Source organism: Scomber scombrus, chromosome 22, assembly GCF_963691925.1.
Source record: "Scomber scombrus chromosome 22, fScoSco1.1, whole genome shotgun sequence".
In the NCBI taxonomy this organism is placed as follows: domain Eukaryota; kingdom Metazoa; phylum Chordata; class Actinopteri; order Scombriformes; family Scombridae; genus Scomber; species Scomber scombrus.
Genome location: NC_084991.1, coordinates 20,788,378 through 20,806,498, shown reverse-complemented (window position 1 = coordinate 20,806,498; position 18,121 = coordinate 20,788,378). Strand labels below are relative to the sequence as shown.

The following is an 18,121-nucleotide window of genomic DNA, read 5'->3' as shown; positions in this document are numbered from 1 at the left end:
TTTTATTTCCTTCAAACATTTCTTTTTTAAGAGCAGAAGTAAGTCTAAATGTTTCCATCTATCTCCATTTATTGTGCCAAAAAAGAGAGAAGTAATAAAAAGGTTCTCACCATACGAAGCTGGCTTTGGGGTAATAATCTATGATCTTGGGGTTGTCAGAGTACTGGTACGCATTCAGGACTTCTTTGTTGGTGTTTTTCCCGTAGCTCACCGTCACCGTCAGAGACTCGGACGGCACCTTCTGCCCCCGATACCTCCCCGTCTTACAGGTGATCTCTGTGGGTCCGAACGACAGGCTGAAGAGAACAGAAGAAGAGGAGTTAACGTTTCACCCTTAAAGACGACATAATCAGATGCTTTGTAGTAACTTTGAGGACTTTGCTGTGAGTCAATGTCGCTTACACTTCACAAGCGACGCCTCCGACAGTAACGGCCACGTCTTCTTTAGTCGCCGTGTCCAGCTTCGTTCCTCCGATGGTGATGATGGTGCCTCCGGCTGCTGGACCCTTCGCTGGCTGCACCGAGGTTGGGTTGGGGTCCTGGACAGAGAAGATGATAAAATAGACATTATATACAATTGTCTTTATTTATAGGGTTATGGAAGAGTTACTGTATGTATAACACAGGCATGCAATACATATCTTATTATTATTTATACATGCTCCAGAAGATTAATCCAGCAGAAGTATCCATACGCCTCATTTTAAAAAGCTTTTAAAGATCAATCTATACAGACTAGCATTAATATATTATTGTATAATTCCTGTTTTTTGTTATTTTATTTGTTGTTTAATGTTTCATCATCTATTTATGCTCCATTATTATTGTTTTTATTGTGTATATTATTCTGTTAATGTTGTATTATGTGAAGCACCTTGTAACTTCAGTTTGGAAATGTGCCATAGAAATAAAGTTTATTATTAAAAGTTTATATATTATATATAAGTATATAATTAGCATGTTGATGAGACATTTTTAGCTTTAGTAATGTCAAAAAATGTTTTTAATTGTAGGGCCCGATGGATGATGGATTTTTGGGGCAAATGCAGAATATAGGGAGTAAAAAAAAGGACATATTGGCCAATAATCTTATATATTAACACATTTTTTGCAATAATCCTGCAAATGTGGTTATCAAACACTTATGACAAAGATATCAAATGGAGGCCATGATATTTTACAGCTTAATAATAAAGATAATAAAGATAATAAAGATATCGTATAAAATTACAACAGTGCACTGAAGGAGTAATAATTATAACATAGAAAGAAACCATATGCACATATATATTAAACTTGAATTAAGGAAAATGATCATATACACATAAAATGCTGCTTATACAACTTTAAAAAATACTATAAAAATATAAATATTGGTGCATATCAGACAGTATATATGCCACTACTGATATATCAGTGACAGGCTAATATCAGATATATTGGATTTCATGTTTTTAGAGATGATTGTAGAATCACAAATTTAGTTTAAAAAGGGTTTAAGCATAGATTTGATCCTAAAATAATTAAAAGAAGTCATACTCATATACTCAACTCTTTTGTCAAACAGACTCTTATTGATGAAGCTGGCATTAAGCTCCAGTCGTTGTCCTAAATATTACATTTAAATAGTAAAGTTTTAAATCATTTTGCATGAAAATAAACATTTTAGGTACAAAAGCAATAATAAAAAAGCTCAGATAGACGAACCAAAAGAAAGAGGAAACAGAAATAAGAAGTCATGTTCTAACAGCCGTCCTGCAGGTATGAACACTTTAATCACATCAAAACATATTTTTAAAGTTTTTTTTTTCCAAAGCTGTTTTAACCCCGTGGTATTTCAGCAGCGAGCTAAAACTAAAAAACAGAGTCAGTGCACACAAACATCGGCTTCACCACGGGGGAGTTTTATCAGCACACACACACACACACACACACACACACACACACACACATACACACACACACACACACACACACACACACACACACACACACACACACACACACACACACACACACACACACACACACACACACACACACACACACACACACACACACACACACACAGCTGGTAGGTTTCCTGTTTGTACTGGAAGGTTGTTTTCTTTGTGTTACGCTGACAGCACAACACATAAAACAAGAGGAGGATATTAATTCTCTGCTACACCGGAGGATAAAAGAAGCAGCTTCGCAAATTTGTAGTCAATCTGTCTGCAGAATTAAGACGCAGCAGTGGAGCGCAGTGTGTGAGAGAAGATGCTTGTGCTTGTTTTTGTACAGCAACAGGGAAGAAGGAAGAAGGAAGGAGGAAATAAAGGTAAATATGAAGAAGAAGTGTGTGGTGTGCAGCTGCTGAGATGTACTTGTGTAAGCATTTGTTTGTTGTTGTGTTTTTTTTGGTGTTTCAGGCTTGCTGCTCTAGCAAAGCGAGCTGCAAACATAAGAATAAATATCCCCGAAGAAAAGAAACAAAAACTTCAACTCCTGCCTGGTTGGAAGTTATACACAAACACTACAAGCAGCAGCAGCAGCAGCACAGGAGGCAGTTACCGAAATATATTTTTGGTCTGTGACAATCCAGGAAGGTACGACTGTATATTAGAGCCATAGATGTATAAAAAAAAACAACAAATACTGACCTGGAGGAGGCGGGTAATATTTAAAGAAAAAACTCTGAATTTCTGAGAATAAGGTCTCAAATTTGCCAGAAAAAAAAATCATAAATTTGCCAGAAAAAAGTCATAAATATGTCAGAAAAAATCAGAAAATTTGTCAGAAAAAATCAGAAAATGTGTCAGAAAAAATCAGAAAATTTGTCAGAAAAAAATCAGCAAATTTGTCAGAAAAAAGTCATAAATTTGCCAGAAACCCCCCCCCCTGAAAAGAGGTGTTTTATTCTGCCGAGCGGTCACATCGCCAAGCACTTTGTAACACTGGAGAGTCGTTGCTCGTCATGCAATAAGCTGCTGTGGAAGAACTGATCTAATTGTACTTTCCTGTTGGGTTTAGCAATAAGGAGACACTTATTATCTAAGCCCAGAATCACCAGATCATCCTGAACATGCTGACTTTAAAAAGACTTTGTGTTTCTCGCAAATTTGTTAGTTTATATATCTCAAATTTGCAATTTAATGTCAGAAATTCCCTCTTCCCCCTCCAGGTCAGTATTTATTTATTTATTTGACATATATGGCCCTAATAAGCTGTCGTAGGCAGGTTTATATTTTGGAAATACAGAAATTCAAAACTCGCATTATCAGGGTCTACGAGCCGTACTGTAGTTTTGCAAGAAGCTGAAAAATTTTACGCACTGGTCCTTTAATATGTAAATTGTTTGACGTCTGTTTTACTTGTTTTAAAAGTGAAATAATAATTAATCCTCAACAATAAGTGTCAAAAACACTCCACAGTCCCCCTTTTAGTTGCTTTCAAATATTAGAGAGGCAGGAAAGTTTTTTTTGTCCCTTTTTAGACTTATCATGTGTTTCAAGTTAAAAGTTTAAGTTGAGTTGATGGAGTTTTAAAGTCATTTTGGTCTCAGTAGTTTGCTTTAATTAGCTTAATACAAAAACTAAAGAAGGAAATATGAAAGTGAACATCTGAGTCTAAAAGAAGCAAAGAGCTGAAACTTTTATTTATGATGATTACATTTGTTTCTCAGTTTTTTGGTATTTGGGAATAACTGCAGGAAGTTTCTTTGTGTGTGTGTGTGTGTGTGTGTGTGTGTGTGTGTGTGTGTGTGCAGCAGTGATTTATATTTATGATTCGCCTCCATCGCTGCTGCTGCTGTTTCTTTAGGGAGACGATTTCTCCGCTCCACACTCGAGGACGGACGTGTGTTTTTGTTTGAAACCTTTTGAATGTTTCTCGGATTTGATCTGCAGGGTTTTTGAAGCAGTCGTGTCACTCAATGTTCTGTGTTGCCTCAGTAAAAACTTTGATGAGGTGTGCACACACGCTGTCTGCAGGTTTCAGGGCGACAGATTAAAAGCTTCTTGCAGTCGAGTGAAAATTACTTTAAGTACTAAAACAAAGGAGGGAAAAAAAGCTACTGTGGAAAAGAGGAAGTAAATATTAGACATCATCTGGAAATGTAAATTCAGTGTTTAGTAAAGCAGATAGGATACATATTGTTAATTTAACAGCATTTATTTGCTGATTTGCAGCTCAAATAAAGCTACATTTGGGTTTAAAGTTTTTTAGATGTTTAGATTACGTATCTTCTTTGTTTCAACTACATTTAAATGTCTTTATATATTAATAAAAGTAAAGCACTTTGACTTCATACTAACATATAGTAGTGATTTAACAGCTTGGGGGAAGAAGCTGTGTGCAATGAAAAATAATACGAGAAGCAAAGAGAGGAAGAGATGCTTGTAGACTGTAGTGAGTGTAAGTATCTCCATTGTCCTGTGTGCTTCTATGTGTGTAAGAGAATATAAAAAGTGAAGCATCGACTGTGCAGAGTTTGGGTTCTTACCCGATAGGTGAAAAAGACTTTAGATTTTCCTCTTCTCCCTCCTTCTACTTCTATCTCCACCGCTCCGCTGTGTGGAGGATCAACAGGGATGTCTGAAGGTGGCGTTCGCTTCGCTGGACCGATCTCACACACCACACTGCAAACAGAAAGATGGAGAGAGGGAAGTTAAAAGAGTAATACAGAAGATTACATCACAAGATATTCCTATGGACCCTGGTTTCTTTATTTTAGGACTTTATCTTTAGGAGATCACAAGTTCCTTGTCCTGATGAATAGTTGTCTTCTGCATGCTAAGAGATCAATGCAATGTTTTGGGAAAAGTACTTTTACTTTTTGGGCCAGGCAAATGCTTTTGACTTTGCCTCATACATACAAAAAGGGGTGATAGTTAAATATGTGCTGAAATCGAGAAAGAAAAGGAAAAACCTCTAATTGTCCTTTATGATGGAGTATTAGGGACAGACTAAGAGAAATTATAATTTTTCTTTGTTGGAAATTACGACAATAAACTCATAATGTTACTAGAATAAAGTCGTAATATTAAGAGAATAAAGTCGTAATATTATGAGAACTCTTCCTCCTGCGTTTAAAATGAGGAATGTTGAGCATCTTGTGAAGTTATACTTCAGTATCGGTTTCACCAATAAGGAAATACTTCATCTTTTGGCTCATCAGCATCAAATTATGATCACTTTCAGGACTTTGAAACGATTGTGCAAACGACTGTGTCTATTTGGAAGAAAGAACCACACAGACTTTTGTGGAACAGGAGCTGTCTAGTAGCGGTCGACTGCAAGGCTATCGCTGGTTACATCTGCTACCATTCATACCACTTTATTCTCATAACATTATGACTCTTTTTCTCCTAATATTACGACTTTATTCTTGTAATATTACGACTTTATTCTCGTAATTTCCAAAAATGTATTTATTTATTCATTTATTTTCCTCTTAGTATGGCCCTAATTCTCCATCGTAGTCCTTCATATCAATAATTGTACTTGTCTGAGAAGATGTTCTTTGTAATGTTGGTTCAGTTTATATACGTTGATATGGTGTATGCATGTAATGTAAGCTTACTTATTTTGAAAAACTTCCACCGATGTTAGGAGCTATACAACAGCTTCAAATCAACTATACTTGTTGTTTAAAAAGGTTGCTGACTGGCAGTGTTCACATGTAAAGAGAAGCTCTAATCTTATGTAATTATGCATTTAATCTGGTTTGAAGGTTATTGTCCTTAGTTACACATCACCTTTCTCTCCTCCTGTATTAGAAGCAGGCCACTGTTCAGTCAGGAAGATCTTCAGGTTATCTCTTGTAATTAATTAATGGCAGCCGGCCGTCAAAGGTTGGTGCAAAGACCTTCAACCTGAGTAAGAGCTTAACATGTTCAGACAGCGGTTCAGCTTCCCGTCTGCATGTTTAATGAAGCCGCCGCCGTTATGGCTGTGAGATTACCTGGTAGAGACGGAGTATCTGTCCTGCTGGTGAACACAGTCCACTCCCGCCACCGTGATCTTCTTGATGTCTTCATGCTTTATTCCCATGTTGGAGCCTTTAATGGTGACGGAGATCTGACCGTTGAGAGGGCCGAAATGAGGGATGATCTGCAAAAAAAAGGAGAGGAAAGACAGAAAAATTAAGATATGCAGCTGTAAACAGTTCAAACAGGGAAATGTGTAAGGGGTCAGTGATAAATAAGGGTTGAGCAATTAAAAAATATGTAAAAAAATAGTTTTAAAAGCAGCGTCAGGTTTGTTAAAATGTTCATTTAGTATTTTTGTTGGTTTTATATCATTTGAAATTACATTTGCACAACTTTTTTTTTACCAAAAGTAAGACTGAATGTTTCTGAAAATGTCAAATTTTCTTTTGTGTAACCACAAGAAGTAGGAGGAAAGAAAGAAAGAAAGAAAGAACAAGAAGTAGGAAGAAAGAAAAAAGAAAAGAAGAAACAAACAAACAAACAAGAAAGAAAGAAACAAGAAAGAAAGAAAGGTGTAACCACAAAAGAATGATAAATATTAAATATTTTATCCACCTACAGTGTATTTAAGTGGACTTACATTGATTGACATTTCGTGTTTTTAAGCAAGTTGAATTATTTGGTACAAAGTTTTTATGGTTACACCACTTAGACATTTTTACCATAATCCTCTAATATATTCTCTCAAAATGGATTAAAAGCAGCAATTTGATGCTGGGTCCACAAAAAAAGGATGTGTGCAAGTTATTCATACGTTTATTTTCCCATTGAAAGCTTCGGCTGTATAAAAGTTGCACATATATCTCCTTCGGTTTGCCACATTTTAGTTTCGGCTTACTGTGACCGCAGGACAAACTAAAGCAATTTAAGCTATTTGATGCATTTAAGTGGTTTTTTGACTTCTTGCCAATTAAAAAAAAAAAAAAAAGCCCCAAATGTTGATGCTGAAATGACTCAAACAAACTCTTAATCAAGCAGCTGCCCAAAGGAAATTGAGAAGAGGAGGAAGAGGAGAGCCTGAGACAAATGACTGATGTTCCAGAGAAAATAGGAAACATATTGGAGCACCAGCAGAGGAGACACTGTGAATACAATATGAGGGAAGAAAAAAAAAAAAAGCAAAAAGGGATTGATTGTGTAAAAGTGTCAGATTTTGTAAAAAGCTGTATGGATTTTTTGTAAATGTAGAATTTGAGGAAGATAAACGGTTAAAATGAGGCTAGTGACTCATATTTAATGGAGACGATTTTTATAATAATCCCCGGAGTGAAAGAAAGAGATGGAGGGATTGTATTCACCTTCTTTTTTTTAACCTTCGTGTCGTCCTCCCGGGTAAAATTAACCCCGTCTGTTTTGACTGTTCCTTCTTTCCTCCCTTCCTTCCTTCCGTCTATCCTTCCTCCCTCGCCTCCTTCTCTCTTTCTTTCCCTTCTTTCCTTCCTCCATCCCCCTTTCTACCTTCCGTTTGTCCTTCCCTCCTCCCTCTATCCTTCTTTCCTTCCCTCCTCCCTCCCTCCTTCTTTCTTTCTTTCCTCCACCCTACCTTCCTCCCTTCCTTCTTTCCTCCCTCCCTCCTACCTTCCTTTCCTTCCTCCCTTCCTTCTTTCCTTTCATCCCTTCCCTCCTCCCTCCTTTCCTTCCTTCCTTCCCTCCTTCATTCTTCCCTTCCTTCCTTCCTCCCTCCCTCCTTCCTTTCCTTCCTTCATCCTCCCTCCTTTCCTTCCTTCTTCCTCCCTTCCTTCCTCCCTCCTTTCCTTCCTTCTTCTTCCCTTCCTCCCTTCCTCCTTTCCTTCCTTCTTCCTCCCTTCCTTCATCACTCCATCCTTTCCTTCCTTCCGTCCTTCCTCCCTCACTCCTTTCCTTCCCTTCCTTCCTCCCTCCTTTCCTTCCTTCTTCCTCCCTCCTTTCCATCCATCCTTCCTCCCTCCTTTCCTTCCTTCTTCCTCCCTCCTTTCCATCCTTCCTTCCTCCCTTCCATCCTCCCTTCCTTCCTTGACTCAGGACAACAGGAGGGTTAATATCCTTGGTGTATAACTCACACACATGCACACAGCAGCCAAAGGTGAGTTTATTCTCTATATACTGTAAATGTGGACATAATCATTTTATATAGTGTTCACATTGGACGTATTTCTCAGGAGTTTAAATAGCGTTAGAGGTTCGGTGTCTGGCAGGAAATTTCCCAAGAGGCAGGCAGTGAAAAAGGGATAGAAATAAAAAAAGAGAGAAAAAGATAAATAGCATCTTTGTTTATTATGGAAGTGTATTTCTTTCCATCATGACAAAGAAATATGTGCTCGATCTCTTGTTATAATGAGATTCATTTATTTATTTATCTTTGTAAAATTATGTCAATGTTTGCTAATTTATTATGTGTGATGCACTGTTGTTGTCGTTTTATGTCTCTTTTATTCCTTCTGTTTAACAACACCAAAAACTTCCAGATTAACCCTTTAAAAAAAGAGAAGAATAATCCACAAACATGTAGAAATGGAGGTACTTTTATAATAATATTTTAAAGTCATTATTCTGTATTTTTCAGTAGTTTTTAAGCTGTTATAGAAGTCTATTTATTTGCTGTACACTGTGGTAGTTTATTGTACTTTATCATATAATAGTATGTTGTATTTTCTGTCATGTTTTTTCATGTTTTTCTGTGACTGAGGAGTCAAAAAGAAAAAAAGGTTGTCTTGGTCTTCTGTGAAATGAGACAGGTTTTAAAATGAAATATACTGGATCTATTAAAAGGTGCTGCAAACAGAGCTTCCACCTTCTTTATCTCGGTACATTTCTTTTTTAAAAACCCGACAGTCACACGAGCAAGATCACAGCACCGAGCTTCAAAAATGGAAAAATACCACCATGTCTCTTACGCATGATGTCACTTTTTTTTTTCTTTTTCCCTTCTTTCCATCTATGAGGAGTTTTAATAATGTTTAGCTTTGTGTTGCTGATTGTTTGACATCATTATTTTAATGGCTGCTGGCTCCTCTCAGGCATTAACAGTGAGGCTTTATTTGTATAAAAACTGTGCTTAATCCACACACTTGTCACTTCACTATTTGCTTTGGTAACTTAAACAGTATCTAAAAAAAAAAAAAGAGTACTTCACCGATTGAACATTATACAGTGGACTTTTGTCTGGCTGCCCTTAAATGGCCTTTTTTTTTGCTAAGGGTTTTTCCCATGGGTGTATTATAGGAGCTGGATACCTGACCAAAAATGGCGCCCATTCAGTCCAATATGAAATGCTCACTGGTGCATATACTTTAAAAAAGTTTCTAGCTTCTGGCACACTGAATATGCACAGTGGTGTTTTTCTACTCGGCCCATAGACTTTACATTGTGATGACGGACACCAGTTTTTAAATCTCTTTTTTCAGCTTTAGGATAGTTTTACACTTATAAAATCTTCCTGGATCCAAAAATTCATAACATACAGTCATGATTGATCTTGTTTGCCTGTCAACAGTTTTACAGATGTCTCTTTTACAGTGGTGGTCTATGGGGGAAATGCTGTTTGGGTTCAGGGGGATTTTACGGTGCAGTACCGCGAGTGGCCACTGGGAGAAATTGGCTGCAAGGCTGAGCAGGGGAGCCCTATCTAGCTTTTATAATACATCCATGTTGTTAACTATGTTTTTTGCATTGTCAACGCTCATATTTTGGATCTGACTAAGGTTCGAAAATGTACTTGAGAAGTTCATATTTCATGTCATTGTTTTTTAAATCGCTTTTCTTGTCTTGAGGAAAGTTTTACAAACATTAAACCTCCATGGATCCAAAAATTCATAACATAAAGAGTCATAATTGATCTTGTTTGCTGTTCAATGTGTCCTGTCAACGGTTTTATAGGTGTCTCTTTTACAATGGTGGTCTATGGGGGAAATGCTTTTTGGGTTGAGAGGGATTTTGGTGCAGTACCGCAAGTGGCCACTGGGGGAAATTGGCTGCATGGCTGAGCAGCGGAGCCCTATTCTGCTCTTATAATCCTCCTACAGCACAAAAAGCATTTTCCCCATAGGTACAGTGTATGTATTTTTGAACTTGTGTGTGTGTGTGTGTATGTGTTATTTAAACTTAAATTGTAATCTTTGTATTTTAGCTCCACTCAGGCAGTGCTGCAGACATTTCGTTGTTTACCTGTACAATGGCAATAAACTATTCTTTTTCTAATACATCCATGATTTTAACATGAGTTGTTTGCATTGTTCATTGTCATACTTTGGATCTGATTCAGGCTCAAACATGTACAGATGTGCTTGAGAAGTTGACATTTAGTGTAAAGAAGAAGATAAAGAAGTGAAACCTGGCTACTATAGTTTGTTTACGTAGCTTTCTGAAGCTTCCTGAGATAAACCGGCTTGTTTCAGACAGAGGCTGAACTGAGGGGCTGCATAAAGAGCCAGTATAAGATAAATAAGGAGTTTTTTTAGCTGTAAATTATGCAAATATATTCCAGTAAAGCCCCAGAATATAAAAGTAAAAGGTCACATCAACGTCCAACAACAACAACAACACAACAAAAACCTCACAGTGACATATTGTTTATGTTTGTGTGATGTGAGTGAGACTCCGTGTGGCCTCACAGTATTTTTATGACTCACATCAGTGATTTCGGGGTTGGGGCACTGCGCCGGCTGTGGTGACGTGCACAGTTCCCGGTAAACACAGGAGCGTGTGGTGGGGCACCAGACACAGTCGTACTTGGCGTCGGCGTGTTTACACAGACTGCAGTCTTCTCTTCCCACCGAGCAGTTATACAGCACAACTGTCAGAGAGACGGAGGAAAAAGAAGAGGAGGAGGAGGAGGAGGAGGAGAGGTTAGAGCTAATTAACATAATATAGCTGGAATTAAATTGGAAACAGAACGAGAAAACAGCATGGTTAACAGCACTTTCACACTTTATGTAGATTTGTGTGACTGTGTGCGTGTGTGTGTGTGTGTGTGTTAGTGTGTGTAAGTGGCACACAAACCTGTCAGAGTGCTGTCAATCTTCCTCTCGGTGTTTCGGTCTTTAATATGGAAGGATACGTTCACCTCCTGCTGCTTGTCATAGGCAAACTGCAGACACACACACACACACACACACACACAAGTATACACACACACACACACACACACACACACACACACACACACACACTTTATGTAAGCATTACCACAGCAGATTTTTAAAAAAAAAAAACATCCCTTCCTATTTGAAGCTAAATTACCTTTCATCTATCTAACTGGGAAGGTCAGCACACACATACACACACACATATTCAGAAACACACATATTCAGAAACACACATACTCCTGTAGCCGTAGATCAAGAGAAGTGTGTGTGTGTGTGTGTGGAGAAAGAGTGAAAGGAGTAAGGAAAAAAAAGAGAGAAGAAGCAAAAAAATGGATAATGTACAGGCAAATACAATGAGAAGGGAATCAGCAGTGACTTAACACATACAATATGACACACATGCACGCACGCACACACGCAAACACACACATGTACACACACACACACACACAATTCAATTGCATATTGGCAGTCTCAGACTCAGCATGAGACGAGGATCAATGGGGGCAGAAAAGAGGAAAAGCTCAGGGGTGTGTAAGAAAGAGAAGAGAAAAAATGTCACACACACACACACACACGCGCACACATGCACACACGCACACACACGTGCACACACTTTCCACAAGCATTACCACAGAGAGAGAGAGAGAGAAAAAAACACTACCTCGTCCAATCTGGAGCTAAATTACCTTTCATGTACCTACCTGTGAAGGTCAGCACACATATACACACATATACACACATATTCAGAAACACACAAACTCAGAAAAGGTGTGTGTGTGTGTGTGTGTGTGTGTGTGTGTGTAGAAAGTGAAAGGAGAGAGGGGGAAAAAGAAAGGAAAAATAGATAATGTAGAGATAAATATAAGAGAGGGGAAACAGCAGTGACCTAACACGTAAAATAATAATTCTTTCTTTCTTTCTTTCTTTCTTTCTACTTGTAAATGACTGTGTGGACACACTGGATTTTGTCCTCCATCACTTTTCTTTCTTTCTTTCTTTCTTTCATCGAATTCCCCTTACTGCTTTTTCTTTCTTTTTTTCTTTCAGTGTTCCTCCTCCTTTTTTTTTCTCTTCTTCACATCTACTTTTAAATGACACACTGTGGATTTTGTCCTCCATCACTTTACATTAAAAACACATTTTAAGGAATAATCACAGCAATGAAAACCAGTCTCACTGCTCATACAGACACCTGACTGTGTTTCTATCCTTTAAAACTCTACACACTAAAGTGTCCTTCATACTGACCTTATGACCATTGAATTTGAACCTTGACCCCTGCTGCAGTGTGAGCACTTCCTCTGGGTGCTTCATCAGCTCAGCGCCGATAGAAAACTTGTAATCCTGGACAGAAAGTTTTTGTTTTATTGTTTTATTTTACAAGAGTGTGAATGAAGATGAGGATGAGGATGATGTGCATGAGTCAGTCAGCGGATGTGATGAATCTCACCCTGTAGAAGTCCAGGTTTCTTCCCTGGAACTTGATGGGAATCTCTTTGCCCACTGGGATCAACAGCGGCTCCGGAGACTCAAACTGAGGACAGCGGTCAGACTTCATGGCAGAAAAGAGACACAAACACAAATACTGACAATTAACAACTAATAATACAACTTTAAAAACATAATTTAATGGTTGATAAGGAGCAAAAATACTGAAGGCAACAGAGTCATTAATCAGTGTTTGATTGAATTGAAATCTAAATGGACAAATCTCAGTTTTAACACCTAAAACAAAACATTTTATCTGTTGAGTTTGTTTAAAAAGCTTCATAAAAACTGTAAAAGAAGGCATCAAACTGGTTTATTCTGGGTAAAAGATTCACTAAACAACATTTAAACCTAGATTTCACAGTTATTTTTCACTAATTAAAACCATCAGCTCCTTTTCTTAAAGACATCTTTTTTTTTTTTTTTTTTTTTTTTTTTTTTTTACAATCACTGGAAGTAATTTAAGTCTCTAACAGTAATAAAAACAAATGTATGAAACTCTTAATCAACACACAAGATGATAAACACTTTAAAAAGATTAAAATGTGAAGTGTCCAAAAATGATTATAGTAGAAGAGAATATGTCTTTATTGTCATTGTACAAAGTCCTATAGTCCAACAAAAACAATAATAAATAAATAATTGTTTCTAAAATTGCACGATTCATATGGATATTCTATCATTAACCTGTCAGTGTGTTATGTTAACATTACTCTTAAAGTAAAACTCAGGCTGGCAGGACTTCAGTCATTAAGTTTCTTTGTTTGAAATGAAAAGTGAAGAAGATCCTATCGTTATAAAAGTCTGTGGGATTCGTCGTCTGAAGACAACAAAAATCTGCAAATCAGATATCACAATAATATCGTATCGTGATAATATTGTATCGGTGGATCTAAAATGACAAAAACTTGAGGTAAAATGTATTTGACGTCATTTTTGAGTATTTATTTGGCTCATGTCTCATCTGCTGACATGGAGGGACGGCAGGATGATCTACACTGCAGCCAGCCACCGAGGGGGCAAATTCAGATGGTTTTTTGCTTCACTTTCATCACTATTTATATATATATATATATGTTCCAGGACATTAAAACAATAGAAGAGAGGATTATAAGAACATGTGAACAGTGTACCTGCTTGGGTTTGACGATGTGTGCTCCAACTACAGCGACGTCATTGTCGCTGCAGCTGTGATCCATCGCGTTCCACTGGCAGCCCCACTTACTGGTCACACACGATATACACCTACAACCACACACACATGATGTCATACTTATATCCTGTGTGTGTCTATGTGTGTGTGTGTGTGTGTGTGTGTGTGTGTGTGTGTGTGTGTGTGTGTGTGTGTGTGTGTGTGTTATCCGTCTTACGGTGTATTTTGGTTCTTCCTGACTGTAGCGGTGCAGTTGTAGAAGTGATATTCTCCGGCTGTCACCTCGATGACGTTGTTAACCACAACTCTGACTGGGACGGACACAAAGTCTGAAAACACACACACACACACACACACACACACACACACACACACACACACACACACACACACACACACACACACACACACACACACACACACACACACACACACACACACACACACACACACACACACACACACACACACACACACAAAGACACAGTGAGCAACAGAATTCAGAAACTTTAAGAGCACTTGTGTCATTCAGACGTTAAAATAATGAAAATAAAAGTTATAAAGACTGTTAAAGTCTGTGTAAATATGTTTAGATTTACTTCTAAACATATTATACATGTTGGAAAATGGTTACGGAAAACATGTGAAAAGGCTGATAACTATGCAGTACTGAACTGTGGAGATAGAGCCTTAAACTGTTTCTCACCCTCTCATTTTTCCTGATTTTCGGAGCCTGCAAAAAAGGGCTACGACCCTGGTCCCTCCCCTACTATATAAGCCCGAGAATCCGCTCTCCTCAGTGGTTAACCTGCCTAGTGGCGAGTTATTGTTAATATCTAACACTACTACTACTACAGTCTACAGTTAGCCAGTTAGCTGAGCTAGCTGCAGATTTAGCCGCCGAGCTAGCAGCTGAGTTAGCAGCAGAAAGCTTTCAGACCTAGCGTCCATGTTTCTGGTAGAGCTGGTGACTTTGATTGACAGGTGACACTTGGTAGGGGGCGGGGCTTCAGCGAACTCGGCGGCCACTCCCACAGCGTTTGGGAGCAGAGACAGAAGCTGACTTTTACACAACTTTGAAGCCTAATTTCATATATTTGGCGATTTTTTTAATCATTCAAATTTGGCAGGGTGGTTAACAACACACTTTTCTGTGGTATGTCAAACTCAGAACACATATTTATTCTTACTTTACAGGGACTTTAAGGTAAGATATCTTTATTAATCCCACAGTAGCTGCATAAAGTGATAAAAATAAAATAAAATACTATACACTATAAACAATCTCTGTGTAAATAACCTGCAATTATATAAATGTGCAATATGCATAACTTCTCTTTCACTCAGGCTGAGTACTTTACCCAAAAAACCTCCACTAATCTGAGACCATGCTCTGATTAAACAGCAGCCTACCTTGCTGATCTGGGGTCGGTGGGATTTCGACGGGGTTCGGCAGCGAACAGGTGACCTTCTTCTTCGTACTGTCGAAGGGGATCACGGCTGTGTTGGTGATAGAGCCGAAAACACACTGCATCTTATCGGACCGACTCAGTGTGGGCAGGCTGGGAATGTAGATGTCAACCTGGAGAACGATGAGAAAAAAGAGTAAAAAGAGACGGAGACAAGAGGAATAGTTATTATCCCTCAGAGCAGACTTTTACTGACTGTAGTCAAATGCAGCATCCAGATGTGTGTAAGTGAGAGTGAGAGAAAAGGAATGTTTGTTCTTCATTTGATGGAAAAACTCATAATATAAGTATAATTGTTTTTCCCCCCTTTGTAGTAATATAAACCTTTATATTGGAACTTTTTTTAAGGGGGGAAATTCAATTATCAATCAATCAAATTTTCTTTATATATAGTTTGTATAGCGTAGTTCAAAGTGCTTTACAGTTAGCTGATTGACAAGCTGATAATAAGACAGAATAAGTGACAAAATTTAAAAATAAATAAATAATAAATAACAATAAAAAACAGTTTTAAAAGACAAAACTGGAGGCCAATGCATGCAAAATAAAATAAAAATGATAAAAATGCTTAAAAATGTGAATAAAATAAGTACAAATTCATAGTTATATAGTTAAAAATGTAATTAAATAAATAAGTAAAATATGAGACAAATGTTTATTAAAAGAAATTAGGTTAAAATAGATTAAAAAATACAAAAGAAAAGTAAAATAGAAGATTAAGTTTAATAAAAGCTGGACTAAAACTAGATTAAGAGAGAGATTAAAAGACTTTAAAAAATTAATAAGAAGAAAAAACTATATAATGATAATAGTAAGATTAAGTGTAAAATAAAGTACACAAAAAAATGAATAAATAAATACAATACAAAAAATCAAAAACAAGCACAATAGAATACAATTAAAAGACTGTTAAATAAATGATTAATCAAAAGCCAATTAAGAAGTTGTTTATAGATTAAAAAGTATACAGATGGGAATATAAACTTCTGGCTTATTATGACCAATCAATTAAATACTTGACAAGCTACTTTATCACAGTGTAAAACCAATAACGCCATAAAGCAGCTCTACTCATTGATTTAAAGCCCACAGAGGAGATATATACAGCAGCTATTTTGGCAACTTTATGGTTATTTTACACAAGTCTATAAACCTAAAAAATATATCTTAAAGCAAATAAATCAGTGATGTTATTGTAGCTGAGTTACAGTTAACATGGTCAAATATAACACTGAATATCTGCTATTCAATTCAGCTCAATACAAGTTTATTCATCAAGGGCACTTTTTATACAGCGGCTCAATAGATACACACACACACACACACACTCAAACACACACACACACACACACACAAACACACACACACAAACGCACACACACACACATTACTGTCACAAAGCTAAAAACTTTAAGCGAGGATAGAAGCACAAGGTAACGACTGAATTTAAAGTCCCTGAACACTCAACTAAAGAAACTAAACTATTCCTGAAAAAACAACAACAACCTGACTGCCAGACCATGATGGAAAGTAACAGTTAACTTTTTGCAGCGTGCTCCAGGTCATCAAGACATGACAAGTGACGCTTAATATTTTGGCAGCGCACTCAAGCCGTGGAGGGATTAGAGCTTTAGTAAAAACGTTCCTAGACTGAAGGCCATCGTTGACGTCATGTGTGAGAGAACGGTCAGCGGTCACGGCAGATAAGCTCGACTTCAGATGGGTAAAAAAGGATGTGAGTCACAGATTGTCATTTGGTTTCTGTTTACTTAATGCATTGAACTCGGCTTGACTCAGTGTCTTTTTGACTCTTGAAGTTTGTTTAGTTTTAAAAAGAAAATACACGGTTCAAGCTGAAAGTGATAATAGAGCTTTTTTGGCAAAGATGAATGAGACATATCAGGCTTTGAATATACAGACACAACACTTGCTAGCATCAATTTATGGCTGGTTTGGGAGATTTCGCAGTAAGTTACAGAAAAAATTGACTCGTCTCACACACACACACACACACACACAGTATATATTGTATTTAATTATCTATTTTAGTTAGAAGTAGTTAGTTAACAGGAAATAGAGATAAAGGAATCATGTGAAGAAATATTCAAGTTTGGACTAGCTTCCATGTGTGTGTGTGTGTGTGTTAATGACAACTAAGAGGTGTGTGTAAGCGAGAGAATAAGTAAGAACGTAAATACAACTGAATGCCCTTGATAAATTGTGTGTGTGTGTGTGTATGTCTGGTGTGTGCGTGTGCATGCGATTACTATTCGTCTGCGCTGCTCAAACATCAGCTCCTCATTACTCCTCGCTGACCTGAACCGTTTTAATTTTGCAGCTGAAGTTTTAATTTCAAAACTTTCTGATCTTGTGTAGCTCACTCACTCACACACACACACACACACACACACACACACACACACATACACACACACACACACACACACACACACACACACACACACACACTGCTGGAGCTCCTGAATGAATTCACAGGAGACTTCTTCCTCCTCCTCTTCTTCTTTCTTTCTTTCTTTTTATCATAAAGAAGGTAAAAGCTGCACGATTTAAAGCCAAAAAACTAACTTGTCTTATCAGATTAAAAGCACACACTGGGGGCTGAAACAGAGACAATAGTCCCAAACTCCCTAATTAAGATGCAGCAGATTAATCAATCTCTGTGTTTGCTGAGGTTAAACGTAGAGAAGAAAGACAAACGCTGGACTCAACTCCTTTCTAATATCTCAGAGGATTTGGAGGTAATGAAGTCCAAATTAAAATGTTTAGAAGTGTATTCGTGCAAAGTTAGTGAGTTTAGAAGAAGACTGTGAGAAACAACAAGTTGAAATCTGAATAAAATCAGATCGGCAGAACTTCAATTCTGTAAAAACTTCCAAAAAACACTTCAAAGCAAAAAAAAAGTCTCATGTCTTCAGCCTGTAATAAGAAAAAGACCATGTAATCTTAAAAATG

At 37.4% G+C, this 18,121-nt stretch overlaps 1 protein-coding gene across 1 annotated transcript in view; it reads right to left on the bottom strand.

Moving 5' to 3' along the window:
* The window catches only part of LOC134004755 (plexin-B2-like), a 183,645-nt gene that overhangs the window by 26,714 nt on the left and 138,810 nt on the right, over window positions 1–18,121 (bottom strand). Inside the window, 11 exon segments of the mRNA XM_062444134.1 lie at window positions 111–296; window positions 403–539; window positions 4,484–4,619; window positions 5,945–6,093; window positions 10,580–10,743; window positions 10,950–11,037; window positions 12,287–12,382; window positions 12,489–12,590; window positions 13,660–13,771; window positions 13,897–14,008; window positions 15,093–15,261. Coding sequence (XP_062300118.1) covers window positions 111–296; window positions 403–539; window positions 4,484–4,619; window positions 5,945–6,093; window positions 10,580–10,743; window positions 10,950–11,037; window positions 12,287–12,382; window positions 12,489–12,590; window positions 13,660–13,771; window positions 13,897–14,008; window positions 15,093–15,261 — 1,451 coding nt within the window.